General features: G+C 39.6%; 3 protein-coding genes across 5 annotated transcripts; 2 read left to right on the forward strand and 1 right to left on the reverse strand.

Moving 5' to 3' along the window:
* Positions 1–4,243: 4,243 nt before the first annotated feature.
* LOC122659617 (short-chain dehydrogenase reductase 3b-like) lies at positions 4,244–5,213 on the reverse strand. Its single transcript, XM_043854715.1, has 2 exons — positions 5,140–5,213; positions 4,244–5,027 (listed from the first exon to the last, which is right to left on the reverse strand). The coding sequence occupies exons 1-2, from the start codon at positions 5,151–5,153 to the stop codon at positions 4,244–4,246; spliced, it is 798 nt and encodes a 265-aa protein (XP_043710650.1). The 5' UTR covers positions 5,154–5,213.
* Positions 5,214–13,563: 8,350 nt separating this feature from the next.
* On the forward strand, positions 13,564–19,611 carry LOC122660336. 3 transcript variants are annotated; one of them, XM_043855594.1, is made up of 9 exons: positions 13,564–13,941; positions 16,358–16,391; positions 16,629–16,859; positions 16,999–17,088; positions 18,287–18,352; positions 18,803–18,894; positions 19,051–19,098; positions 19,305–19,452; positions 19,496–19,611. In XM_043855594.1, the coding sequence occupies exons 1-8, from the start codon at positions 13,589–13,591 to the stop codon at positions 19,420–19,422; spliced, it is 1,032 nt and encodes a 343-aa protein (XP_043711529.1). In that variant the 5' UTR covers positions 13,564–13,588; the 3' UTR covers positions 19,423–19,452; positions 19,496–19,611. The 3 variants fall into 3 exon arrangements, with proteins under 3 accessions (XP_043711529.1, XP_043711528.1, XP_043711530.1); XM_043855593.1 differs by having other exon boundaries at positions 19,305–19,611; XM_043855595.1 differs by lacking the exon at positions 13,564–13,941 and adding an exon at positions 14,237–14,545 and having other exon boundaries at positions 19,305–19,611.
* A 1,779-nt stretch (positions 19,612–21,390) lies between these two features.
* LOC122657840 (beta-xylosidase/alpha-L-arabinofuranosidase 1-like) lies at positions 21,391–25,207 on the forward strand. The gene is made up of 7 exons (XM_043852633.1): positions 21,391–21,837; positions 21,949–22,254; positions 22,433–22,602; positions 22,858–22,958; positions 23,069–23,416; positions 23,684–24,106; positions 24,591–25,207. The coding sequence occupies exons 1-7, from the start codon at positions 21,409–21,411 to the stop codon at positions 25,205–25,207; spliced, it is 2,394 nt and encodes a 797-aa protein (XP_043708568.1). The 5' UTR covers positions 21,391–21,408.
* Positions 25,208–26,833: the final 1,626 nt, after the last annotated feature.

Consider the following 26,833-nt stretch of genomic DNA (forward strand, 5'->3'; position numbering starts at 1 on the left):
TTTATTCTTGTCTAACGTGGTAGAAGATAGGTGGGCTAAATATCATTCTAGTACAAACATCCCTCGAATCCACAAGGTAGAAGATAAGGACGAAAATGTCAAATTTCAATAGATTTCAAACTGGAGATTACAAACCCTAAAGAGATCTTATTTAATAGGTCAAATACAATTCAAAATAATAAAAAAAATGCTTTTAAATTCAAAATTCAAATTTAAAACTTTGGCGGGTTTTTTCACCTTCGAAACGCACACTTAATGATGGGTTCTATCCAAGTCCTAACAAGTAGTATCAGAGCCAAGGTTGTGGCACAACAAAGGCAGAAAGTAATAATCCTACATTAGATGTGAGTAGCCCGATGTGGAGACTTATAGATACTTGGCACATTCTTCTTAATGGCTAGCTTTTAAGAATAAGTTCTACCAAAGTCCATGCGTATATAGGAGAGTGAGTACATGTGTGGTCTTTCTTTGGTGTTTTTGTCAAGAACAACCATTGGCTCAAGCAACCCTATCCATGCCTCGATGAAGCACTCTATTTAGCTAAAAAGATGTTTGTAAAAAAAAACTCAAAATGTTTGTAAGTGGACGACATTGTTAGCCTTTGAGGTGGTGCAACTCAAAAACAAGGAAGGGGCAGGTGTGAGTTATGTGTTATGACTATGGTGGCAATAAATTAGAATGTCTATGGGGACTCAAGTTTTCTATCACCAAAGGTGAAGATAAAATCTCTTAAAACATTGTTTTAGTGCTTGGATGGTGCTCAGTGCCAAGGGTATTTCGAATTTTTGTACAATATAGGAAAGAGGGAATAATGACACTTCAATGGCTAGATTACCTTCACCCACAGTGAAGAAAAACTTTCATCTATGTAATAAGTTTCTCTCTTATTCTCCCTGCCAAGCTTATAGTCTTACTCATACTTACCTTCACTGCCAAGAAATTGCTTACCTTGTAAGGCATATTTGGAAAATCAGGTTTAATTTTGACTTAGGCAACACTCCAAAGTCGAGTAAAAAATACATGAAACTTGGTCATGAGTCATGAAGACTCGCTCAATTTTTAGAAATGACTAGACAAGGTCCGAGTTTGTCTAGTTTTTATTGACTCAATGTTTTTGCTTGAGTCATGTGAAACCATCGAGTTTATTTTATTTATTGGGTTGTATACTATTCTTAGACCTTAAGTTTACTCTACAACCAAATGAAACCCTAGAATTTTTGTTTGTTGTCTTCAAAATTACACCCCCCGTTTTTTTCTCACGGGAAGCGACCACAACCTCAGTCCCTCCTCACTCGGAGGAAAAAAAGGAAGATATTAAAAAAACTAAAAAAATAAAAGCATGACTCATTCTAACTAGGTTTGACTCACCTGACTCACTAGGTTTTGAAGGACAAGTTGAATCATAAACCTGTTTTTCCAACTATGTGGTAAGGTGTTAACAAATCAGGGGCCTTTGTCTATTGTTTGAATTTCTCTTTTGCAATTGGTAGTTTGAAATGGCTATTGGGTCATGGACTCATGGCCTATATGAGTTACAATAGCCTAAAATCTAATGTTCGCACATTCTTCGACAGGTAAATAATGAAGTCAGAGGTACGTGTACTACCCTTCTACCCGTATCCTACTTGTTTAGCTAAATGGGTACATTTGTGTACCCTTGCCGTCCGATCTCTCCTCATGTACTTAAAGGTTTCGTGCATAGCCATGCATGGTGCATGACCGTGCACATAATCATTGGATGGGTACAATGGTCCCTTTGAAATATCAAAACAACTTATCCCGCAATTTGATGAATCGACCGTGCACAAGCCCTTTCCCCTAAAAATAAATAACATTTTACTTACATGTGATTGGATGATGAGATTATAGGTCTTTTGTAAGGTTAGCCTTTTAATTTATTTATCTGCTCAAAAATGATATTTCACAAAATTATCTACTAATTAGTTGTTGAGATTTTTTTTGTCTTCCTATCTAATGGGATTCGTGATGCCCAAAGATGTGTTTGTGTTTGTGTTTGGAGTCAGGAGTTACGTCAATCAAGTTCTCATGACCTGAGTGGGATCCTTTATCATTACCGAAAAAGGAGGACCCTTTATCTACTTCTATTTGTGTCATGGGCATCACCATCGCTTTTGATCTAAAGGTCCTGAAAATCAGTTACTCCATCTGACTTAGTCAAAACGCAATCAGAATCAAGTAGTCTTGACCAAATTTTATGTCCTAGGAATAGGGATTCTGAGCCCATTTTGCCCCATTTTTTCTCATTTAGTGAGTCCCATGACCCAAAATAACTTTCAAGTTTTTTTTTTTTGGGTAGAAACTAACTTCCAAGTTCACCCCACATTCAACATGACTTGGCCCATTGGAGCGGTTTCCCGGGCCCGCACGTGTGATAGCATGCATGGACATGATACCAAGTTGACATTAAAAGTTTTAATGGAAGAATGTCCTCAAAATGATCATAATAAACTTAAGGGAAAAAGAATGCTATCTAGTCGCATGGCCCCTGCGCCTTGACACAAGAGCAGGTGAATTTATCGTCCCACCCTCCATGAAATCAAATATTCTACCCATGTTGATGTTATTGTTTGTGCTCTCATTGATCCCCCGTTGGTGCAGGACTACACAACTAGATAACGATATCTTGCCTTCAACTTTATAAGCATTCACAAAAATTCCATGAATGAATTGCCAAATTGACATTGTTTTAGGTAATATCTTGAAACCTGCTTCTTCTGCAGGCCTCATCCGAGTTTGGAATTTGTTGAGCAACATTGATAGGCTAACTGAATCAGATTCATACTACATTATTTGGAAAGGTAACTCTAATGGCCTATTTTCTTCTAAATCAGCTTGGGATATTTTAAGATGATCTTATCCTAAGTTACCTTGGACATCATGTGTTTGTTTCACTCTTGTATTCCTTGCCAATCCTTCACCTTCCCTACTTGAAGGTATATGTTGGTTGCACTCCCAACTAGAGACCAACTTCGGAAAAGATCTATTCAGGTTTCTCGATTTTGTTGTTTCTGTTGGGCGGGGCTAGAGATCAATAGAGACCATCCTTTTTTTTATTTTTTTTTATTGCCTCTTCTCCTCTTAGATCTAGGGAGATATCATAAGGTTGTGCTCGCCTTCAAGGAGCTCGAGGCGGAATGTGGAGTTGGAGGCTCAATGGATAGAGAGCTCTTTAACGGAGATCTAATTGGCTACTGCCAAGTTAGCTTTTTGTTGTACTATTAACCACATCTGAAAGGAAAGAAATTTCCAAATCTTTCTCAATAAGACTAGTACTAGACTGACCATTGTCAGTTTCATTCGTTTGGATGTGGAGTAACTATGCCAGGCTATCATTCCCAAGGTGTCAAAAACTCCTCGGAATCAATTCCTCGTGTAGAATTGAGGTGTTCAGCCCATATGGTCTTCTAGATAGTATTGTGAGGTTGTTGTTCACTTGTTTGCTTTTTGTCCTCCATGAGGATTTCCCTTGGGACTTTTCGATTGGGGTCATCTTTCCCTCTTTGGTTCATTCTTTGCTTTGGTTTTATTAAGGGCGTGTTTCGATCTACGGGTAGCCATATTGTAATTGTATATTGGTTTTCCCTTATTTTTCTAAAAATTTGATAGTACTTATAAAAAAAAAAGAATCAATATCAATATCGACGATGATGGATACTAATCCATGCACTGAAACCCTGCAAAATTGACGAGGGGTGAGCATACGTGAATGACTCACAGCCGTTCAGATATGGAATATTCCCACAGAATAGATTCCATCTGAGCGGCTCTGAGTTGTTCATGTATATTTACGTATATGAACTTTCCCTGCACTCCAAAATTGACTGATTCAATTCAGATCCGATTTATAGGACCATTACGCAGCTCTCAAGAAACAAGATCCATCATGAAGCTTTATGATTTATGACGGAAGAAATACTAACCATAGTTAGAAAATAGGTTTAACAAAAGGAGTTGACGGAGCATCTTCCAAAGCAACCGCACATGGCCTCGGTAAACAACCGTTTGACATTAATTGATGGAGCATCTTCTTCCCATTAAATTAATCAATCAATGAAATCTCTCCCTCTCCCCCTCTCTCTCTCTCTCTTTCTCTCTCACAGAGACACCAGCGCCGACGGCCCGCAGCCACCGTACAGCCACTACCTTCAAGTCTACAAAGACAACAGCAACAAATAATGGCTGGCCGGCCGGCTAGGATAGTTGAAGTTAACTGCAACAATAATCATTGGATTTGGTCGTGGGAATAACTACGAGCAATGATGGTGAACCCTCCATCAACAACCAAGTTATGTCCACTAATGTAAACGGATTCATCAGAAGCAAGAAACAGAGCAGCCTCTGCGATGTGAGTAGCCTTCAAGACAATCCCCTTCAAATTGGATATAGCAGCACCGTTAGCTTCCACAACATTAGGCTCCATATTGAAACCATCACAGACCATAGGTGTCGCAACTCCAAAGGGAGAGACGCAGTTGACCCTGATCCCGTATGCCCCAAGTTCACTACAAGTCGATCGGACCAGACCCAGCACGGCATGCTTAGCTGTAGTGTAGGCATGAGGCCCCGAGCCTCCCACCGTCGCGGCCACACTGGCGGTGCAAATGATGGAGCCCCTTATCTTCCTTGCCACCATAGCTCGTGCTGCGTGCTTTATGGTGGCTGCCACGCCGCGTACGTTGACGGCGAGAATGTTGTCGAAGGATGTCAAGTCAAGCTCTAAGATCCCATTCAAAGGGCCTAAGACTCCGGCATTGCTGAACAACACATCGAGGCTACCATACTTATTCAAGGTGAAAGCCACTGCTTCCTCCACTTGCTTCTCGTCTCGCACGTCACAGTGCGCGTATGTAGCTCTCTCCTGGCCTATGGATGCCACAACTTGATGACCTAACTCGTCTTGAACATCAACCACAACCACAAGAGCTCCGTGTTCTGCAAACAACCTCGCCGTCGCCTCCCCAATCCCACTAGCTGCACCGGTGATCAAAGCCACCTTACCCTTTAGCCTGAACAACATGTAATACACAGTTAGAATTACAGAGAGATAGGTAGAGAGAAGCGAAAACAGAAATTTCATTCAAAATGTGTAGGAATTGAGCAGACGAAATATCAATTCACCTTTGATTGGACATCGAAGCGCTTGAAGGGAGGGTAACTAGTGAGGATGTTGATTTTAATCGGTCTCTGAAAGCTGAATTGCTTGGTCAAACTACTTTAATTCATAAGGCTCTTGGATCTGCAGCTTTATATTGACAATCCAGTATAAAATAAAAGGTGGGGCTTTTTTTAATGACCACACCTGTGACGGTGACAAAATTCTTGAGGTGAAAATCATACACGACATTTTCTTTTTTTTTGTTTTTTAAATGAATTTTTCTTTGGGAAGTAGTTTTTTGTCCACTCCCATGTATCTATCTTTCTTCTTCAGGGCGAAGGTGTCTTTTCAAAAGGAGAGGAGAGAGATAGATTCATGGGAGTGCTAGCATAGGCTACACTCCTGGACAAAAAACTTTCTCATTTTTTTAATTTTTTGGTATAACCCAAGAAAAATAACATGTAGGAGAAACTAGAAAATTGGGAAAAGTTCGGCCCACCGTGGGTGTAGAAAAAGTAGAGTTGGGCATACGTTCATGTACGTGAACGTATGGAGAACCGCTCCCAACTGTTCAGATGAAATCCACTCCATATGGATCCCACATAGGGGATTCCATCTGAATAGTTGGGAGCTATTTTCGTATGCTCATGTACGTGAGTGTGAGTTGGATTCGAAGAATTACGTCCATCTAGGATCATAAATGTTCTAGCTCATATCATATGAAGTCAATAATACTCTTTGACCCTATCAAAAAAGAAAAAAAAAAAAATGATACTCTTTGATTGTTCTTGACACCATTAAGAGATTCTCTTTGATCGTAGGTGAACGAAAACTATTTTGTTCAAAATATCACAGCATCGCTTGTTGACAAACTAAAAAGTTTCGTGGCACCGTTGTGTAGGAAAAGTTCATCTATCTATAATCATAAATGTTCTGTCCCATACAGTATAAAGTCAATACTAGCTTTTGATTGTTCTTGGATACTTTCTTGACAATATTAAGAGATAGATTCTCCCTCGATCATAGGTGAAAGAAAACTACTTGTTCAAAATATCACATCCATCATTCAGTCATCGCCCACCAGTTTGTCAAATAAAAAATAGGAAAAAAGAAGGTTACTATGATTGTGCGGTGCTTGTGTTCAAAAACAAGAAGGGTGAAATGATCGCCTCACTCCAGTGAAATGAAAAATCACACTGCTGTTGGATGCTTCCCACACGATCTCATTGGCCCTGCATGGTGTAGACGCCACGTAGTCTTGCAAAGATCCCCCTCCCTAAAAGTATCACATCTGTCATTCAATCATCACTTGTCAGTTTGTCAAACAAAAAATAAGGAAAAAGAAGTTTCCTAAGCTGCGTAGAGCCTACATCCAAACATAGGAAGGGCGAAAATCACCGGCCCACACCCTTGTGAAATGAAAAATTCCATCTCTACTGGATGCCCTTGTGCATGTTCTCTTTGGCCTCGCTGTTGCCACACAACTTGATAGCCATCCTCCTTCCTAAAAAATAATTTTTTTCTCCCATAGTATAATTTTAGGGAGAGGGTACATTGCGAGTGCAATTTCACACTATCGAGAAGGTGGGAAATCAAATCATTTAGTGAGGAAGTTTTGATAAGGAGAGAGAGTGGAATCTACAAGTGGGGTGTGAGAGAGTGTGCGTAAAAATCTACACATTGGAACATGACAATCATTTTACCATAATTTTAACCGTTAATTGCCAACAATGTGTACGCATTGAAAAATCATGGTTTCATAAATTGGATTAGAATCGGTGGAATTTATGATTAAGCATAAACAGGTCGTCCAACCTACATTTCCAATATGTTTTTACCTGTATTTTCTTTGCAAAACTCTGTGTCTTCTTATCTCTTGTATCTCTCTTTATCTCATGTAACTAACACACAATTCATATAAATACAACATACAATTCCACACAAACAGTGTGCGAGCAATTCAATCATAAATGTTTTACATTGCCTATTTTTGAACCAGTCATGAATGCATTTGAATTCTTTTGCCCTTTTTTAGTGAATAAAATTTAAAAAAAAAAAAATTAATACTTTTTTTTAGCATAATCTATAAGTATTTTGAATAAAAGCACTCAACAAAAGTATATCATAAACGGTTATGTATGACACATTAACATCTCAACCTTCGGATAAGAATACTCGATTCTCTTATCTATCTAAAAAGTAAAATGTTAGACCATATTTCATGCACGGTTGTTGTAGAAATGACATACTATAACAATGTAAAAACGAATGGGAATAGTAAATAAATAATAATACAATACAAGAATTTACATGATTCAACAAAAGTGTCTATGTCCACGAAGAGATGAGATTGATTTTCATTAACAATGGAAAATAAAGTTACAACTTCTGCTCCTCACGCCTTTTGTATTTACAAAGAATTCCTAATAACCCTAATAACCACCCAATTCAACAATTTATGGGGAAACATAGAGATACAACTTTTTCAAATTACCCCCATCCCTAAAAAGCCATCGGCCTTAAGGGCTTTTAATATCCCTTTGAAATCATCCCACACACCCATGGGGGACTATATATAGCAGAGTTTCAAAGTATTAAAATCCTCTGCAGTAAAGGGGGGTGGGTGACAGTGTACATTCGACGGCACAATAGAGACCATGTGTGCCATGTGTGTCATTGAATGTGCACCGCTGCCCACCGATACTGCAAAGGATCCTGGTCCGAGATTCAAAGCCTCACATCACCAAGTCACCATCTTTTGTAGATCGAAAACCATGAGAAGCAGTGCAATTTATCCGATCGTCACATGATTCACAGACGAACATGGCAAGTAGTGATTTTTAATTAGTAAGCTAAATAAATTAAGTATGACTATGTAATGTGGTACGACCCTAGACGTGTTTGCAGGACTATGAGGATGAGGAGTAAGGGAATGAATGATAAAGTCAAGGGATCAAGGGGACACCATACGCCTAGCCTTGTTGGCTTTGAACATATAATGCCCAGACACTCCAACTCAATTTAATTGTTTTCAGCTAATAGATAGGCTTCTTATTATAGGAGCCTATCACACCCTATGGTCCCCTCTTTGTCGCCTATAAATCTCATACCGAAGAAAACAAGTGGATATAACGAGAGTAAGCTTCAAACATGGCAATTCATCTATCGCTGTGTTTGGTACGCATTTTTTGAATAGATTTTGGGTGTAGAATATTTTTTGATACCAAAAGAGAGAGACACAGGATTTTAACTGTGTTCTAAAGTACTAAAATTGAAAAATAAAATAAAATACGTATGTCTGAATGAGTGAGGGAAGATAGAGCTAGCTGATTGTTTTAATGAGAAATTTTCACCATTTAAGATGAAGAAGTCCACATGATTGTGTTGAAAACGAATCCTAAAATGATGCAAAAAAGAAGAGAAATTGTAAACAACAATCACACAAAAGAACACAAGGATTTACGTGGTTCAACAAGATTGCTTACGTCCACGATGAGATTAGATCAGTTTCATCATCGATAGAGAATAGGGTTACAGTTGCACTTCCTTACACCTCTCTTAGGTTGCGTTACAGAGAAAAAACCCTCGTTACATATTTATAGCAAAAAACCCTATACAAAAATTTTACCGAAATACCCATATATTCCTCAAAAAAAATTTCTCCTCGAGGCTTCGGCCTCTTAACGGCCCTTCGGAATTAACCCAAAAATTAAGCGACGGAATACAAGATAGTGTACCCACCAACAAATTGAACTTTCGGATAGTGATTAGTGAATTTCATCATTAAACTCCAGTCCCCTATTATTCCCCTTCACTGATGGCTTTAATGGGATTGAGATAAATGTCATAATAGCTTGACTGACATTTTGTATTTCGAACCTTCAATTAGGAGGGGAAATTAAAAATGATCACAGATTCGTGGGTGAATCCTTCTTACGGGTGAAGGAAAACTTTCTCATTGATTTAAAACTTGAAAACTTCACTTGACTAGAAATTTGAATTGAATAACCTTGATGAATTATGAGTTGTCTCTTTCATTGATTAAATTAAAATTTTAAAGCGGGACAGTTGGGCACGCCATCTGCTCCAAGTAAGCGGGCGACTTTGTCCAATGGGAGCTAGGGGTGGGATAAGAGGGTCAGGATGATCCTTTCTCATGAGGAGGAAAGAGTGATAGACATAAGGTGGCCTTTTCCCAATATTTAAAATATACAATGCTGACATACGCATTGGATATAATGGTTTAACTTTATAATGCACAAAAGTCTATGGATAGACAGTGGTGGATGGTTGTAAATATCTCCTCTTCAAAGATAAAAATTTGAGAGGGAACCGAGAACCCAATATGTTTCAAAATAGACGTAAAGACATTAATGGCTGCCTCGACGGAGGAAGGGACTGGGAAGAGAGATTTAAAATAAAATTAAATAAAACTTGGTAAGGGAACCACAACTATATAACTAGCCGTTTATAGTTACCACACCACAATTTGCCTAACACAAGGATTTAATTAATGCTTAGTTTGGCCTGACCATTTGTTGAATTTTGGGCTAGGCACAGTTTATCATACATTGAAAAAAAAAAGTAGTTGAAAAGTCAATACATTGATAAGATAATTTAATAGAGAATTACATAGAAAAATATTAAATAAAAATTGGTTATATGATCAAATTGGACCACCAAATATAATATATAACTATCTCCAAAGGGCACCCTATATGTCCAATTGTTTAGATTGCCTGCATAATCTCTCCATTTATATATTTGGCAAACATCTCTCCATGTAGTTGAAATAAGGATCCTATGAATTAGGTTTGGCATAATTGTTGATACCTATTTTATCCCTTTGTCTTGGGAGGGCCCCACTATGATCACATAATTGCCATGCCATAGTTTGCTAGCTCCAAATTGGTGCACATGACATGACATGATATGACATGAATAGCCATCCCTCAAATTTGATATGGGAAAGGATTCTCTAAGTCTTCAAGGTAAGTAAGCTAAGCATCTATATATATCTTTTATCTCTTACTTTTTCACACGAAATGATCTCGCTGCCCTTTATGTGATACTATTTTGTTGCATCTTATTGGTGTACTCTCCTATGTTGCATGCTCAGAAATCCTCTCCCACTTGATATAGGACCGAGTTTCCCTTCAGCCACAGTGAATGGGATCGACGGATGAGGATGGGAAAGGATATCAAGAGGGTATTTTAGGCAGATATTAAAACCTAGCAGACCGGGTTTGTAAACCCTAGAATGGTAGCTTGACCATTTACCGAATGGTGAAGGAAAACTTAGTCCTTTGATATATATTATGTAAAAGATTTAAAAAGAATTTCGTACTGCGAAAGTTACAATAATATATACCCAGAGGTAAAATTTAAGATTACGGGACAACACTCCATTGGTAATGCATCAATCAATTTGAGGACATCCTAGCAAGGCAATTCTCGATCGAAGGGTTAGATTTGTCCAATCATCAATCCACACTACAAATAAATAGAAGCATGAAAATGGGTCTGAGTGAGAGAGATGGACCCTTTCTTGGTCTGGTTCACCCTTAGGCAACCCTATTCCTAGGGGTAAGAATGTTAGTTTAGATTCGAAACCAAAAACCAAAATCAAAACTGTTTAAATTTAATTCTTGTTGAGACTTATCCAATAAATGTATATCCATCCAAATATTAAATATAATATAAAGGGGGAGTGTTCTCTACATTGGACAAGGGGCCATGCCACGCGTGACAATGAGAGCCCGCCCGTTTAGCTAATCAAGACAGGCCTGGACGGGCTTTGGTCGGTCTCAGGCTATGGGCCTGGACGGGTATTAGAATCGGGCTTTAACCGGGCTATGGGCCTGTTTATCTCTAAATGGTCTTTAAATGGACTCTAAACGGTACAACCTTAAAATTGGTCATATATCACCTCCAGGCACCTGCCCCCACATAGGATTATACACCTATGTCATTTAATTTAAAAATTAAAAGAATAAAGGGACTAAAATTGGTCATATATCACTCCCACCCACTTACCCAGAAGAAGCAGCTTTAAAAATTAGTTTGGATTCTCTAACGGAAATAGTTAAGAGACTATGCATGCATGAAATAAAACCCTCTTGAAGATGACTTGAAAGGTTTCTACCAAAAAACAAAAAATAAGATGACTTGAAAGGAGAAGAAAAAGAGTAATCTAACCATTGAGTTAAACAGGCCCATAGCCATTTACCAAAACAAAAAGGCCCATAGCTCTAAAAATGGAAATTTCAAGGGATATTAAAGGGTTGGGCTAGGTCGGATCGGGCGAGCTAGGCCGGGCTTATAAACGATCGGTCTGGTCCAGCGCCTAACTAGGACCCCACACCTGGAATGCCAAAAGGAGGTGTAAATTGATCCAATTCCTCACACTGCCACCTCACTGATAGAGTAATAGTCTAATATGAGGAAAATTATCGTCTCCATTTATCTGCCCCTCCATTACATTTAATAGGGGGGAGTGGACCCCACCAAGGCAGTGTGTTCGGGCAAGGGGTAGGGTGGTGATTTCCACCTCCTATGAGATGTAATGGAAGAAATGGAGGGGCAGATAAATGGAGACGATAAAGATCGCTAATATGACTAGGGGTGCAAGTTTGGCCCTGTCTGCCTGAACCTGCCCTGAGCCCGAACAGGGCCTGGGCTGAGATATTTGGCCTTGAGGATAGGTCAGGACTGGAAATTTCTGGGCCTGAGTCAGGGTTAGGTCGGGTTAGGGTTGAGGCCTCGGGCTAAGCTTGGCCCGGCCCCACCTGACCCTGAAATTTTTTTTTTTGACACAAACCTGACCCTGATTTAAGTTATACTATAAAATATATGTTGATATAATTTATAGATTATAAACTTTAAACATCACCCACATTTTTTTTATATAATATATTATATATGAAGACAATAAGTGATATAATACATTTTATTAGAGTGTTCTTTTATGTAAAATTGATAATGTTCTCCCTAGCCCATTCCAGCCCATGCATTTCTTTCCCCCTCCTCATGATCAGGGCCAATCAAGGTCAGCCCCGCCCGACCCTCAGGGCGGGTCAGGGTTGGATTTTTTTTGGCTCTGAGTCAGGGTCGGGTTGGGCCTGGGCCTAGTTAAGGGAACTTAGGGTTGTGCTAGAGTTCTACAAAGCCCGGCCCAACCCAACCCTGTTGCAACCCTAAATATGACCCCATGGGCCCTGACTGAGGAGTCGATGGGGAGGGAAGAAAGCCGGAAACAAAAGTAAGAACTAGGGCTACAACAGGGTTAGGTTGGGTCGGGTTTTTTAAAACCCTAGCCCAACCCTGAGTCCCCTTAGCTCGGCCCAGACCCGCCCTGACCCTGACTCAGGGCCTAAAAACCCTGACCCTGACCCTAACGGGCCAGGCCTAGCCCAAGTCCGCCCTGATTGGCCCTGACCCTGGCCCTGACCCCGACCCTGACCCTGACCCTGATAGACTATATGCTTTCATTGTATAGAGTGCAAACATACTATATCTTTAAGCCATGACCACGCATGCTTTCACACAAGCAGGTAACACTCTCTCATTTTATAATATAAAGTTATAAAATTTTCATTATCAAATAACAACAAGCATTACCAGTTAACTGGTATAGAAAAACTCTCTCAGTCACTCACTCTCTCAGCCTTTTATTTGTTCAATGAATTTACACATTAATCCTTTCCAATCCTGATTATAGATTATATAATATATATAATGTACTTAAAAGTCTAATTTATGAACCCTTGTTAGTTGTTATTTGTTACATTAATAATTTCTTATATAATATAATATCATATTATCATTATACATAATCAGGTTCAAAATCAGGGTCTAGCTCAGGGTCAAGATCAGGGCAAAGATCAGGGCCAAGATCAGGGTCAAGATCAGGGTCAAAATCAGGGCCAAGATCAGGGCCAAGTTCAGGGCTAAGTTTAGGGTCAAAAATCAAGGCAACAAATCAGGGCCAAAATCAGGGTCGAGCTGAGCCCGAAGCCTCAACCAGGACCCAATCCGACCCTGACTCAGGGCCAGGCATTTTTGACCCTAACCCGCCATCAGGGCTAGAAATCTTTAGCCTAGGCCCTGTTCGGGCTCAGGGCGGGTTCGGGCCAATAGGGCCAAACTTGCACCCCTAGTAAGAACGCAAACGTGAGTCATGCACGCTTTCTCCAAATACTAAAACCAAACAAACGGTCGTCGTAGCTACCAGCCCACCAATTCACTCGAAAATTAGGGAGTCAGTTTAAGGCTTTAAGCTGTAAAATTGTCGCTGCTACTGCTAACTACCATTCTCTCAAGGAGACGATGATAATACCCACGAGTTTCATTCCATCACTTGCTTTGATGGTCGTTTTGTTAAAAAGTTTATTTAATTTTTATTCAATCTTCAATCTTCACCCCCAGTTATGGCTTTTGAGTGAGTGAGAGAGCAGTTTCTGGAATCTCAATATGGCGCTGGTGATCTACTGGTACGATTTCATCTGCTTCGCCATTGTAGCAGGAGCTCTCTTATTCTCTCTGTGGATGCTCAGGATGAAAGAAGGTAGCGGCAAAGGCGAGTACGACCAGACCATGTACGAAAGCCTCTTGGTTGCTCACTCGGACCGTGATGGCTTTGAGGCTGAGGGTTTTCTCAGGCGCTCCGGTCATCTCGAGTCTACTCAGCTTTGGACTACATGCTGGCGAGGACTTCACCCTGTATGCCTCTTGGCTCTTCGAATTCTCTCCGCTGCCATCATGGCCGCTCATATGCTGTGGGACGTCCATAAATACGACACCAGCATCTTCCTTTATTATACCGAGTGAGTCCCAGACTCGATATGACTCTTCTTCAGTTTCTCTCCTCTGTCCTCACTCCTCAGTGCTCAAAGAAAGTAACGGCACAACCCCACACACAATAGACGGTAGTCAGTGGTAGTTGGAGTGTGCTCGGAATTACCCCATTTATCATACCCTTTTTGGTCATTTCAAAAATGAAGTCTTATCTGATATTTCTGTGTATGAGAGTTAAGCGTGTTTGACTCTCTCCCAAAATTGAGGCTAAAGCAGTCTCTGCAAAATCTGGGTTCGAGAGTTCGTTCATAAATAATACTTGATCGATCTAGGGCTTCAGTTTGAATTTATCGAAATGGGGAATCCGGACGAGCAAGGGTTGGAGTACTGGCTTCGATGGCAAGTGCCTGTGTGTGCTCTGATCTTCATGGCTCCAACCGTGATAGCTTTGATTCTCATCTCCAGAGTACAGAGGGCTCCTTTATCTGCCCACGATCTATGGCTTCCGTGCTGGAGAAGACTCAGTCCTATTTGGATTCTGATCTATAGAGCCTTCGTATTTGTTTTCATGTCTTGGTTACTGTATCAGATAGTCGCCTTACACGGAGCTTTTGCCTTTTATTTTTATACTCAGTAAGATTAACTCTTCACTCGTTCCCCATACCCTATCGAGACTAGAGAAGACTCTTTAGTTGGAATTGTCTTATCTTTTAATTTTCTGAATTCTGTTTTAAGAGTAGTGATTGCCAGCCGATCGACAAACTAGGTAGCCTTTGTTCATAGTCTGAATTTAACAACTATAGCAAGTATTAGGGGCTGGAAGATTGATAAGCAATGAGAAAGTTTCCTTCGAATTGCAAAATTTAAGCTACCATAGCTGCAAATGCAATTACAAAGTATATCTTCGATCATGCCTCGATGATACTTGGAATGAGAAATTAGACTCTATTAAATGACCTAAATTATTTGCCTCCCGTTCAAAAACAGAGCATAAATGAAGCTATGCAATTATCTGCAAAGGACTAACAGCTTGTATTCCATAAATTTTGTTAATGGAAATGTTAGATAGTGCATACAAGTGCACTACTTTTCAACTCTTAGTTCTGCCTCTCTCAGTTTGAATTCTCTTCCTGCTTTTGCCCTTTGTTCATTTGCTATGTAATTGATGACAGCTTTCATTATTTGCTCGATATTTACTTACTAAGGTGCCCGAATTTGGAAATGGTTGGTTTAAAGAAACAAGAAATAATGATAGGCAGAACATTTTTACAAAATTCACGAAAAAGTCTAGTATGGCATGTCATGAGTTTTCATTTTATTATGTTGAATAGTGCACAGTTGTCATGGTGTCCAAGCGCTCCTTGCTGGATGCCTTCTTGGGTCGCCTAGGCATCCAGGCTCCTACAATGCCTTTGGTTGCCTTAACAATTATGGAGTGGTGGCTTTGAATCCTTAAGCTTTTGTTCCTCTGTCATGAGGGTACACATATGACTAGGAATATATGGCATGACCTCCTGACTGTGCTGTTTTTCAGCTTCCTTTGCACTTTAAGAGTCCTACTGCCAATTTAGGCTAGTAAGAAGGTGCAATGGATGACAAATTTCATTCTCCACTATGCTTGCTTACTTTCTTCCTTTTTATGTAATTGAATATCCTTATGTTCTGGTGAGTTCTATTTCTGGAGTCTTTTGCATTGCAGTCCTTTTTTCTGCATAAGAAGGGTCCTAATAACTTAAATCAAGAAGATTTAGATCCATGAAATAAAATAAGGTGGAGTTAAAATGGCTTTTTTTCCCTCGTATTCTTTTGATGGCTATTTTACATCGTACCTATTTGCTAAGTATGATCTGCTGCTCATGGTGTAAGGTGCTATATTTTTTGTTGTCAACTCCTCAAGGCCTTATTCAGCCATTTGGGATTCCCCATACTAATCCTGTCCAACTATTCACCATCCCAGTTCATTAAGGACCCTGTCATCCACTCAATCATAAGTTTCAATCTTTTCCAACGGAGGGAAAAAAAAGAAAGAATTTATTGTCCTTGTTTTATGATTCATTTTGGTTTGTTAATGGTCTTTTTTTGTCATATTCAACGAGATTTTCGTGAGATGCATTTCCTTTATTAGGAGGGCATTTAATTTGCCCCAATCATGTCAAAGATTTTGTTATATTGGCCTTTTCTTCCCCTTCTTTTGATGGATATTGTCCAACAATAACTCCACCCCCCCCCACCCCCAACCCCGAAAAAAAAAATAAAAAAAGTTCTCTGCATCCATCCAGATTTACAAGTATTCAGAAGTATTGTTTCACATTAGATCACCAACTAGAAGTATTCTCATTCAGGATATAATCATAGTCTCTATACAGCAATTACAGTTTCTAGATAAACAGTTTTGGAAACAACTGGTGCCTAAACTTCTATTTTTATGATGCAACTGCTCTACAGGTGGACTTTTACATTGGTCATTATCTATTTTGCGGTATGTCCTGCTTTGCATACCCCTTTTTTTCGTCAACAATAAGAATGTAAAGTTTTCGTTCTTTCTTCTAGATGTTGGTATGTTGTGGATAGTATGTACATAGAAACAAATCTATTCTAGAACCCCAAATATTACACAGGTGGATTTCATTTTTGCCTTATTTCTCAGAGGCAAGTTAATGGTGCCATTTATCTTGATCAATAATTCAGCTGAATGCTTGTCCTTTTTGCTTTGTAGCTTGGCACCGTTATATCTGCCCATGGATGCTGGACATGTTCAAAGAAACCTGAATATGAAGAAGGTGATCATTTACTGAAAAGAGATACAGAAGAGTTTAATAAATCAAAAACCTCAACATCTTCCAGAACAAACAAAATCAAGGGTACCATAAAGTTGCAGAGTCATCAGGAGCAGGAGACTGAGCATAAGGCTGGATTTTGGGGATATCTAATGCAAGCTATTTATCAGGTTAATTTATCTGAGGGATCTTTCATGATTATTGTGCAAAGCTGTTGTCCAGATGTTCTTTTTTCCTCTTTATATTTCCTTATTTCTTCTGATTACTCACTATGTATTTTTGCTGAACCTGGTGCCTTTTTTTTTGCAGACTTGTGCAGGTGCTGTACTGCTCACAGACATTGTCTTTTGGTTTATTATAGTTCCATTTTTGTCAACTGAAACTTTTAGACTTAACCTGGTGAGACTCTTTCCCTGGACATGGAAAATGATTAAAATTTATGTCATATGAATTCTGTTAGATAAATTGATGACAATTTAGCTGGTAATACATTTCCCTTTACAGTATACTTGGAGTTGTGGGGTATGCATGGAAGAAACACTGTTATGGAACAAATCATCTGAAAGAGTTATTGTTGACCCAAAACTTCTATATGGTTATTTCCAGGTTATTTGTTGCATAAAATAAATGTTATAGTACAAGATCTGGTTCCTAATCAAGGATCATTTTATCATACATAAAATGCATGGCCTCACCTGGGGTGAAGTATCTCTTTGCACCCCTACGTACCTTCTTTGTATCTCATCATTAATATTTACACAAAACAAGATCAAAGTTAAGTGGTAGACCCCTGCATACTTTCTTTGTATCTCATCATTGATATTTATACAAAACAAGATCAAAGTTAAGTAATAGAACACAATGTTCTGAAAGGGCATACCCAGTGCACGAGGCTCCTTGCACTGCAGGTCTGGGGAGGATCACAATGTTCTGAATCTCAAAAAAAGTTTTTAAGTGCTCATAGTGATAAGATTCGTCAAGATCATCACAGTTCACATCTGGTTGCTGGTGTAGTTCTCTTCATGATAAGGGCGATTTGCTCAGTTTTCTGTTGCTCCTGAACTTACCAGAATACACCCAAGGTGCCATTCCAGCTGCCATGTTTTGAATTTTCTTGTGCCCTTCACCATACTATTACTTTTATGAGTTTTGTGTTCTCTAAAGAACAGAGTTGTACTTTTGTGATATTTGCAATCGTAATTCCTTATAGAGGATACTATGCAAATAATTTATTACTTTGTTATAAGAATATATTCAAATCCTTCATATCACACTGATTTATCTTAAGATGATTAAGACTTCCCTACCCAATTTTTATATTTGTATACATGGGTACTTTGATCCTCAACTTTGGATTTTTCTTTTTCTATTGAGTCAATACTTAAGAACTCTCATAGGATGGATCGATATAAATGATTCCTGATGGACAATGAGTCCAGGGAAGATATCTTAATAGGGAAGGATATTCCTTTTCCTTTCACCTCCCACTACTTCAGTATCTATTTGAACAAGTTACTTTACAAACTGTTATATTTGGAAGTTCTGGAGCTTTTATTCATATTACTTTTACTAAAAGTTGCTCACTTTTTCTCGACAGTTGATGGGGTGCATGCATACTCTCAATGTTGTTTTTCTTCTCCTTGACACCGCTCTTAACAGGCTCGTAAGTATGTTGGCATAGTGACAAAAATTTTCATTCTATTTTGTGGAAATATAAGGTATCAACCTGTCGATGGCTCTATCAATTGTGTAATGGTAACACATGGTGCACATATCATGTAGAGCATAACATTCTTTTGATTCTTTTCACAACCCTTGTTTCAACCCGAAGCATTGTTTTCACCTCCCAACCCCAAAAAGAAAAAAGGAAGAGTAAAGCGTAGCCAATTACTTGTAGAAGGCCAAAAATCAAATGGTTTTGGCTTGCAAATTGCAATAGTCAGACCTACCACAAACCCGCCCAATTATAGGCCAGCTCTTTGTATTGCGCAACATGTATTTGTGACCTAAATCCTTGCAGTGCACCCAGTGGTTATCTTAGGTATCCTGAATGGTTACTCTTTTTTCCTCATCTCCTTAAAGAAGACATTATGAAATTATTTCTGGTTTTCAGCCCTTCCCTTGGTTCCGGTTTGCGTATTTCGTGCTCTGGAGCTGTATCTATATCACTTTTCAATGGGTTCTTCATGCCTGCGGCGTTACATGGTAACTTTCTTCTATTTTTCTGGAACACACTATAATGTTTGCTATCAGATTTTTTTTTTTTGGTAATACACTATAATGTTTGCTATCAGAAATGAAGAGACATTGTTTGAGGTATGGTTTAAATAACTAAGACAAGTTATTTGTGCTTTCTCCTAGGTGGCCTTATGCTTTCCTTGAGCTCTCTACTCCATGGGCACCACTATGGTAAAAAAATTAACTCTGCTCACTCTTCTCTTTTCATTAAAATGCTGGGATAACAGTCACTGCAAAGAAGACCAATCCTGGTTTTTTTAAAGCTTTTTCCATTTCTTTTCATCTATGAGAAATTCCATTGCAGCGACTGTCAGACCCACAATACTCTTTCCTTTTTTAGCTCTTTCAGATATCTAATTGGGGATGTTATGTCACAGGTATTTCAGCTTGGCTGTGATTCACATTCCTTGTTATGGTATATATGCACTAATTGTAAAAGCCAAAAATGCAACTTTCTCTAAGTTCTTCCCATACGCATACGTAAGGCCAAATTAGTTTCTTGATTTACTTCTGATGTTAACCATAACATAGAAAAGATCTATATTATACCAGGGCTGGATTCATACTATTTTGGATGGGAGTAAGTAGAAGCTTTTTATGTGCTACTGCTTACCCCTTTGAATGAAAAACAATGTAATATACAAGTTCTGGGTGAAAATTCCATCATTGCCTGCTTGGTTCTAATACTATAGTGTTGGCGTTCTGTTAGGAGAAAGGTTTTACATTGACTCCTTAAAATGCTGATGGTGAATTGTGGATTTTGAGCTGTGCCAAGTTTAAAGAAAGCCGCTACTATGATTGCTCAGAAAAATGGGATTGGGGTGTCAATTGGAACGGTTCCAGTTAATCGGTACGGGTCCTAATCGATTCCACCTTTTAAGGCCAGGACCAGAACTGTCATGATTAACTAATCAATTATAAACCTTGGAACTAATGCCAATTGGTAATGGGATAGTCCGGTTCTGGTTCTTGATCGGTCCGAAAGACACTAACATCAGTCAATTAAGCCTAAAGAAAAGAAATTTTAACCCATATTTCGGCCCCATATACAATCTATGATAAAATTAGGCCAAGTGCTGTGAAATATAAAGCATGTGGATTCAATAACCCATTTTAAAATTTGGGAAGTAGTTTTCTATTCGAGAGTGTAGCCTACGCCAGCACTCCTATGTGTCTATTTCTCTCCTCAAAATAAGGGGGGCAGAGGTGTCTTTTCATATGGGGATGAGAGAGATAGACTCATGGGAGTGGTGGCATAGGCCACACTCTCGGACAGAGAATCTTCTCCCCCTTTATACTTTCGTTTATTTTCATGAGTTAAATCTGTTTGTAACCAAGCTGGTTACTACAACGGATTTATTTATCCACCCCCACACCATTTACCAATATTTTAAGATAGGGTGTTTTTTGTAATTTCTCTCTCCATCATTTTCACTCTCTCGGTCTTCTCCATCTCCAGCTCCCCTCCCTTGTTGGGTTCGGCGGTTTGACTGTCTCTCCCCCTTCGTCCTGGACCTTTATCCGCTGTTGTGCCATCGTACTGTGCAACAACGGCCATGTGTGTACAGTGGGGCCCGCTGTGCACACATGGCCGCTGTTGCCCAGTACGATGGCATAGCAGCGGATAAAAATTCCTCTATCCCTCCCTCCTACCCCTCTCTGTCTCCGCTCCCCTACGGCATCCTACACCTACCTCAACTGCATTGTCACCTGCAACTTCTCTCTTCGTCTTTGGTATTTTCTCGAAGGGAAAAAGTTCTCTGTCCGGGAGTGTGGCCTACGCCAGCACTCCCATGAGTCGATCTCTCTCCTCCCCATGTGAAAATACACCTCTACCCTCTTGTTTTAAGGAGGAGAGAGATAGACACAAGGGAGTGCTGGCGTAGGCCACCCTCTCGTGCAGAAAACTACTTCCCTTTCTCGAAATATTGGACAAACTCCTCCGCGCTGACATCGTAACTATTGCAACCTTTGCTATTGAATATAAAATTCCTTAAGATTTTTTTTCCTTTATTTTTTTAACCGACCAAAGATGATTCAGACCATACTCCTCAAAACCCAATCTCACTCACGCAGATAACAAGTGGAGATGCCCACCAAAGCTCACCTACTTGGAAGCCTCTTCATAATCAGAACTGAACCCTATTTTCATTCCGTAAATTTCGTTAACAAAAAGAGAAAGATGGAAAAAGATGGAGAAGGAAAAGAGATAATGGGGGCAAGTCATCCGTAAGGGTAATTAAGAACACATGGAAGAGGAAGCATGAGACTGTGGAATAGATCAAAATTTGTATTTTTGGTATGGAAAACTGTCAATAACCAAATATAGAGATAAGATGAGTGGTTAATTGCTGTCTCTAAGAGACAACAAAGCTATATTAATGGAGTGCCATTTTATCTATAAATTATCCATTCCATTCCATTCCATTAGCAGAAAGAAAAGATCGAAAAGAAAAGAAAAGATAAAGACAAGAATTATATATGTATCAAAGCCAAACCATGGTGGCCCTTCAAGTCGGATTTGCATTACTTTTTCTTCTATCAACTTATAATTACTTTGGGGTAGAAGCTGAATTCATGGTCTGTGACAGTACAGCATTCCAACAAATGAAAATTGAAATGGGCAGCTTACGCTTTTGTGACAAGAACCTGCCTTACGAGGTGCGAGCCAAGGACTTGATAGATCGAATGACACTGGAAGAGAAAGTGGCACAGCTTGGAGACAAAGCCATGGGAGTCCAACGCCTAAACCTACCAGGATACGAGTGGTGGTCCGAGGCACTCCACGGTGTCTCCGATGTCGGTCCGGGCACTCGTTTCAATCAAACAGTGCCTGCTGCCACAAGCTTTCCTACTGTTATCCTCACCACCTCCTCTTTCAATGAGACCTTGTGGAAAACCATAGGCGAGGTTGGTTGGTTGGTCATATAACTCATGATCATCATAATCCTCCTATATCTTTTCTTTTCTTTCTTTCTTTCATTTTGTTGTTTTAATTTTCTTAATTTCTCTTTCGATCAGGTGGTGTCGGATGAAGCAAGAGCTATGTACAATCTAGGATTGGCTGGATTGACATTTTGGAGCCCAACCATTAACGTTGCTAGAGATCCAAGGTGGGGAAGAATTACAGAAACACCTGGGGAGGATCCCTTTGTGGTTGGAAGTTATGCTGTCAATTACGTAAGAGGTCTCCAAGATGTGAAAGGCTTTGAAATAAGTAGGACTCCAAACTCAAGACCTCTCAAGGTTGGTGCATGTTGCAAACACTTTGCAGCTTATGATGTTGACAATTGGAAGGGGACTGATCGCTACCATTTCGATGCCCAGGTAAGTAATTAATTAATTATTTCAAACTGTTACAAGAAGTTTCCAAGTCAGTAAGTACCTATAAGTCTTCACGTCAGGTCACTTACATCCGATGTGGGATTATTACTTTCACCTTTCGCGTTGAACCCTAATTAAAATACTAACAGTATTTAATGACGATCTTGTCAAATATTATTAGGTGACGGCGAGGGATATGATAGAGACCTTTATTGAACCATTTAGGATGTGCGTCAAGGATGGAGACGTAGCCAGTGTAATGTGTTCATATAATCGAGTGAATGGCATTCCAGTCTGTGCTGATCCTGAGCTCTTGAATGGGACAATCAGGCAGCACTGGAATCTCAATGGGTGAGTTCGATATCTTCTCTCCCAAGTTCCATCACATTATTCTCAACCAAAAGGATTCTGTCCAGCACCCTACCCGGGCTGCACATACCGGACTGTGTGAGGCATGAAAAGACCGCCTCACCCCTGCCCGAGGAGGGGTGAGGCGGTCTTTTCACGCCTCACTATTCTCAAATACTACTACTACTACTACTACTACTTCAAAATCTCAAATGAAGTACACCTAACTTGACTTTCTGCATGTAAATACATAAATAGTTATATTGTGGCTGATTGCGATTCAGTTGAAGTTATGGTTAATGGTCATAAATTCCTTAACGATACACCAGTAGAAGCTGTTGGGCAAGCACTAAATGCCGGTAAGTTCATTGATACATAAACACTCAACCCTAATCTCTTTTTCTCTGATATAATTAGGCTTTGAGAATGTTTATATTTTGATTATTATTATTATTATTATTATTACCAGGGATGGATTTGGATTGCGGGAAATACTATCCAAATTATGCGACATCAGCAGTGAAGCAAGGGAAGGTGAAGGAGTCTGAAATCGATGAGTCTCTGAAGAACCTTTTCATTGTTCTAATGAGGCTTGGGTGGTTTGATGGTAGCCCTGGTGGGTACTCAGGACTAGGGAAGAACGACGTATGTTCTCCGGCACATCTTGAGTTATCGGCCGAAGCCGCAAGACAAGGCATTGTCTTGCTCAAGAATGATAAGAATACTTTGCCATTGATCATTGGAACTGGAAAGCCCAAGTTTGCCGTTGTTGGACCCCATGCAAATGCCAGTGTAGCAATGATCGGTAACTATGCACGTAAGTTGATTCCTTTCAAGTTTCTAGCTATTACAAATCTCTCTCTCTCTCTCTCTCTCTCTCTCTCTCTCTCTCTTTATATATATATATCCGACACATGGACCTGCCACTTAGGGGGCAGGGTGGTCATTGCACCTACCCCATGTGCCTGGGAGCAGCCTGTGCTGCGGCACAGAGAACAACGCCCCTATATATATATATAATTTTTGAATGAATCATCTTATTGATGGACAATTCCTTATCTTCCTCCACCACCACCACCACCAGTAAAGAGTGGTGTAGCATGCCATTATTCAATACCAATTGATGAGATCGCCGAGAATGGAGATGTGGTCTATGCAGCTGGATGCCAAAACGTGAAATGCCCAAACAGTGATGGGATCGGTCAAGCAGTTCAGGTCTCGAAGCAAGCCGATGCAACCTTCATCTTTGTAGGACTGGACCTTTCAATTGAGGCCGAGAGCTTGGATCGAAATGATCTCAACTTCCCTGGCTTTCAGAAGTCACTCATCACCCAAATCAGTGAAGCTGCCACCAAGCCAGTCATTGTCGTCATTTTCTCTGCAGGAGGCATCGATATCTCCTTCTTGCAACAAGACCCCAAGGTTCAAGCCATCGTTTGGGCCGGCTACCCTGGGGCCGAGGGTGGCCGTGCCATCGCGGACGTGATTTTTGGCAAGTACAACCCAGGTATTGAGAATCTACTTAAATCATGAAGAAATTGCATTGAGACTTAGATAGAACTCATTCTTAAAAGGTAAGGATCACGAAGGTGTCAAAGTAGAGGTTGGGTCAGGTTCTCCTACGTTTTCATACGCCCTTATATTTAAAGGCTTACAAGAATCTGATCTAGATTCATCCAAGTATTTATAAGCCTTCACGTCAAACCATTCACATCCTATATGAGATAATTGAATTTTTTTCCTCTCAGGTTCCCTGCCCGGTCAGGTTCGTAGGTTCCTCTCATAAGGAGGGTGGAAATGACAACCTCATCCTACCCGGGTAGTGTGTTCGGGTAGGGGGTGAGGTCGACATTTTCTGTCCCTTATGAGAGGAACCTACGAACCTGACCGGGCAGGGAACCTGAGAGGAGTTAGATTAGAGATAATTGCTTTTACATGGAACCCAAAATTATTTATTGAATCAAAAGAACTATATGGATGGTGCTGTGCAGCTGGTCGTCTTCCGATTACATGGTACCCGGCAAGCTATGTAAATCAACTACCGATGACATCAATGCCGCTGAGGCCAATCCCGGAGTCTAATTACCCAGGAAGGACATACAAGTTCTATAATGGATCAACCATCTATCCCTTCGGCTACGGATTGAGCTACACCACCTTTAAGTATGCCATTAGGTCGACAACAAATCCGGTTATGTTGAACCTGGGGCAGTTCCAACAATGCAAGCCGCTCCAGTTCTTGGACGGTAGGAAGACAGATTGCCCAGCCATCCTAGTGGATGAAACACATTGCACTCAACTGGTGATGGTAAAAGCAATGGTGACCAACACTGGAAAAAGTGATGGACCACTTGTTGTGTTTGTTTACTCCGTCCCACCATCCGGCATTGTTGGAACACCCATCAAGAGACTTGTTGGATTCAAGCGAGTGTTTGTAGCAGCAGGAACGTCACAGGTAGTGTTGTTCAAATTGAATGCTTGTCGTGATTTCAACATTGTCACTGACGATGCTTATGAGCTATTACCGTCTGGACAACATACGATCATTGTGGGAAATGGAGATGATGCAGTTTCAACTCAAATTACTATTGGTTTTAACCACAATTAGTTTTACCCCTCTACCCTTCTTTCAATGTTTAACTAGTTTGTTAATGTCAATTTTTGTCTTTTTAACACTTTCAGTAACTTACCAAAAAAAAACAAACAAACAAACTTTCAGTAAAGAAAATAATTCATTATTGCATCAGTCACTTCATCTTCAGCTCGGTGTTATTTTTTTGCCTGCTTGGAAGGCGTTCATTCCTTTCCTTGCTGTGTCTTGATAGTAGGGTCCTACCGGGCAGTTGGCAGTAGAGGATCCAAATTGTATTTTTTCAGTCTCGAAGTCTATATTTTGCTACGACATACATGTAGAAGTGAAGCACCCTATGCTACTTAGTGGCAACAAGGTTCTAGGAAGTGGAATCGGCAATTGAATCGGCTTCCATCGATTTCAATTCTCTTTTTTTTTTTTGGTAAGAGAAATTTATTATCTGGGGAGCAAAGTTCATGAAGAGTCAACAAATAACAAAAGGTTAAAACAATGAAGGGGGGGGAGGGGGTGATGCCAAACAGAAGGATGACATAGTTTCAAAATATCTCCTCAAGATTTGTTCAATGAATCTATTGATTCGGAATCACAGGATGGGTAGATGTTATAGATGATGAATCAATCTTTTTTTTTTCTTCCTCTAATTCTGTCACTTTATCTTTGTTAGTGCTGTCTATAATAATAATAGTGTAATGACTAACGAACCAAAAACTTTTAACTGGAACTTCTTTTGTCAATTGGTGTCAATTGGTATTTTTTCTTATCCTTTGTCCTCTGGTCTTGAAAAAATTGAAATTTAGGTAAGTATTTTATAAACAAACATATGTAGAAAAAAACGTATCTCATTTAGCTCTTTCAGGCCTACTATAACTAGTTATTTCGGTTTTCTATTGGCGGCTTCAACTATACCTCAGCTCTATTTATTAGTCTGAACAAAATATGACTTATTTGAACTTAATTGAATGAACAATTCATAAACATAAAAATAAATCTTTCTGCAATATTTCACATATTCTATAGCTCCTTCCCGAGTTAATTGCCAAATTTTGGTCATTAAGATTCATAGGTGATTCGGATTAATATTTAGGGATAAATATTACAAACTAAACTCAAATAAATCAAAATGATTGAAGTTTTTCTCTTTGGAATCGGGTTAGGTCTAATTCTTATTCCTTTGGGTAGATTATTCGTCACTGCATATTTACAATATAGATGTGGTGATCAGTTGGACCTTTGATTGATTAACATATCTTTTTGTTTTATTGCCCTCCTGCAAATTAAAGAAATGAAGAGGTCAAATCAAATATAGTACAACCCGCTGTTCAGTCCCGTAAAAAGGTAATCAAAAAATAAATGATCTCTACTCTCCAACCTCACCCAACAGAGGCAACAATAAGGGTTCGCCAACACATTGTAGCTGATCTTTGGTAGGCAGACTGTCTACCCACTTTCTCCAAGAAGTTATCGAGTGCCAAGAAATACAACTCTTGAACCATACAGTTGTCTCCCAATCCACCTTAGAAGAATGGGACCTCACAATGTCCCAAGCTGATCTGGTAGAGAAGGTCCTTGTGAGGGATCCAATCCATATACCAACAACTATCTAGTGTAGTTGGTGAGTTGTCTTGCGCTTCATGCTCATGT

This window comes from Telopea speciosissima, chromosome 4 (assembly GCF_018873765.1).
Source record: "Telopea speciosissima isolate NSW1024214 ecotype Mountain lineage chromosome 4, Tspe_v1, whole genome shotgun sequence".
Classification (NCBI taxonomy): domain Eukaryota; kingdom Viridiplantae; phylum Streptophyta; class Magnoliopsida; order Proteales; family Proteaceae; genus Telopea; species Telopea speciosissima.

Excerpts from the sequence above, each read along its gene's own strand:
- LOC122660336 (XM_043855593.1), top strand. The coding sequence starts at position 13,589 with ATGGCGCTGGTGATCTACTGGTACGATTTCATCTGCTTCGCCATTGTA. Across the intron at positions 16,860-16,998 it reads TAATGCAAGCTATTTATCAG|ACTTGTGCAGGTGCTGTACT; the intron begins GTTAATTTATCT and ends TTTTTTTTGCAG. Across the intron at positions 18,895-19,050 it reads CATGCCTGCGGCGTTACATG|GTGGCCTTATGCTTTCCTTG; the intron begins GTAACTTTCTTC and ends GCTTTCTCCTAG.
- LOC122657840 (XM_043852633.1), top strand. The coding sequence starts at position 21,409 with ATGTATCAAAGCCAAACCATGGTGGCCCTTCAAGTCGGATTTGCATTA. Across the intron at positions 21,838-21,948 it reads TGTGGAAAACCATAGGCGAG|GTGGTGTCGGATGAAGCAAG; the intron begins GTTGGTTGGTTG and ends TCTTTCGATCAG. Across the intron at positions 23,417-23,683 it reads AATGATCGGTAACTATGCAC|TAAAGAGTGGTGTAGCATGC; the intron begins GTAAGTTGATTC and ends CACCACCACCAG.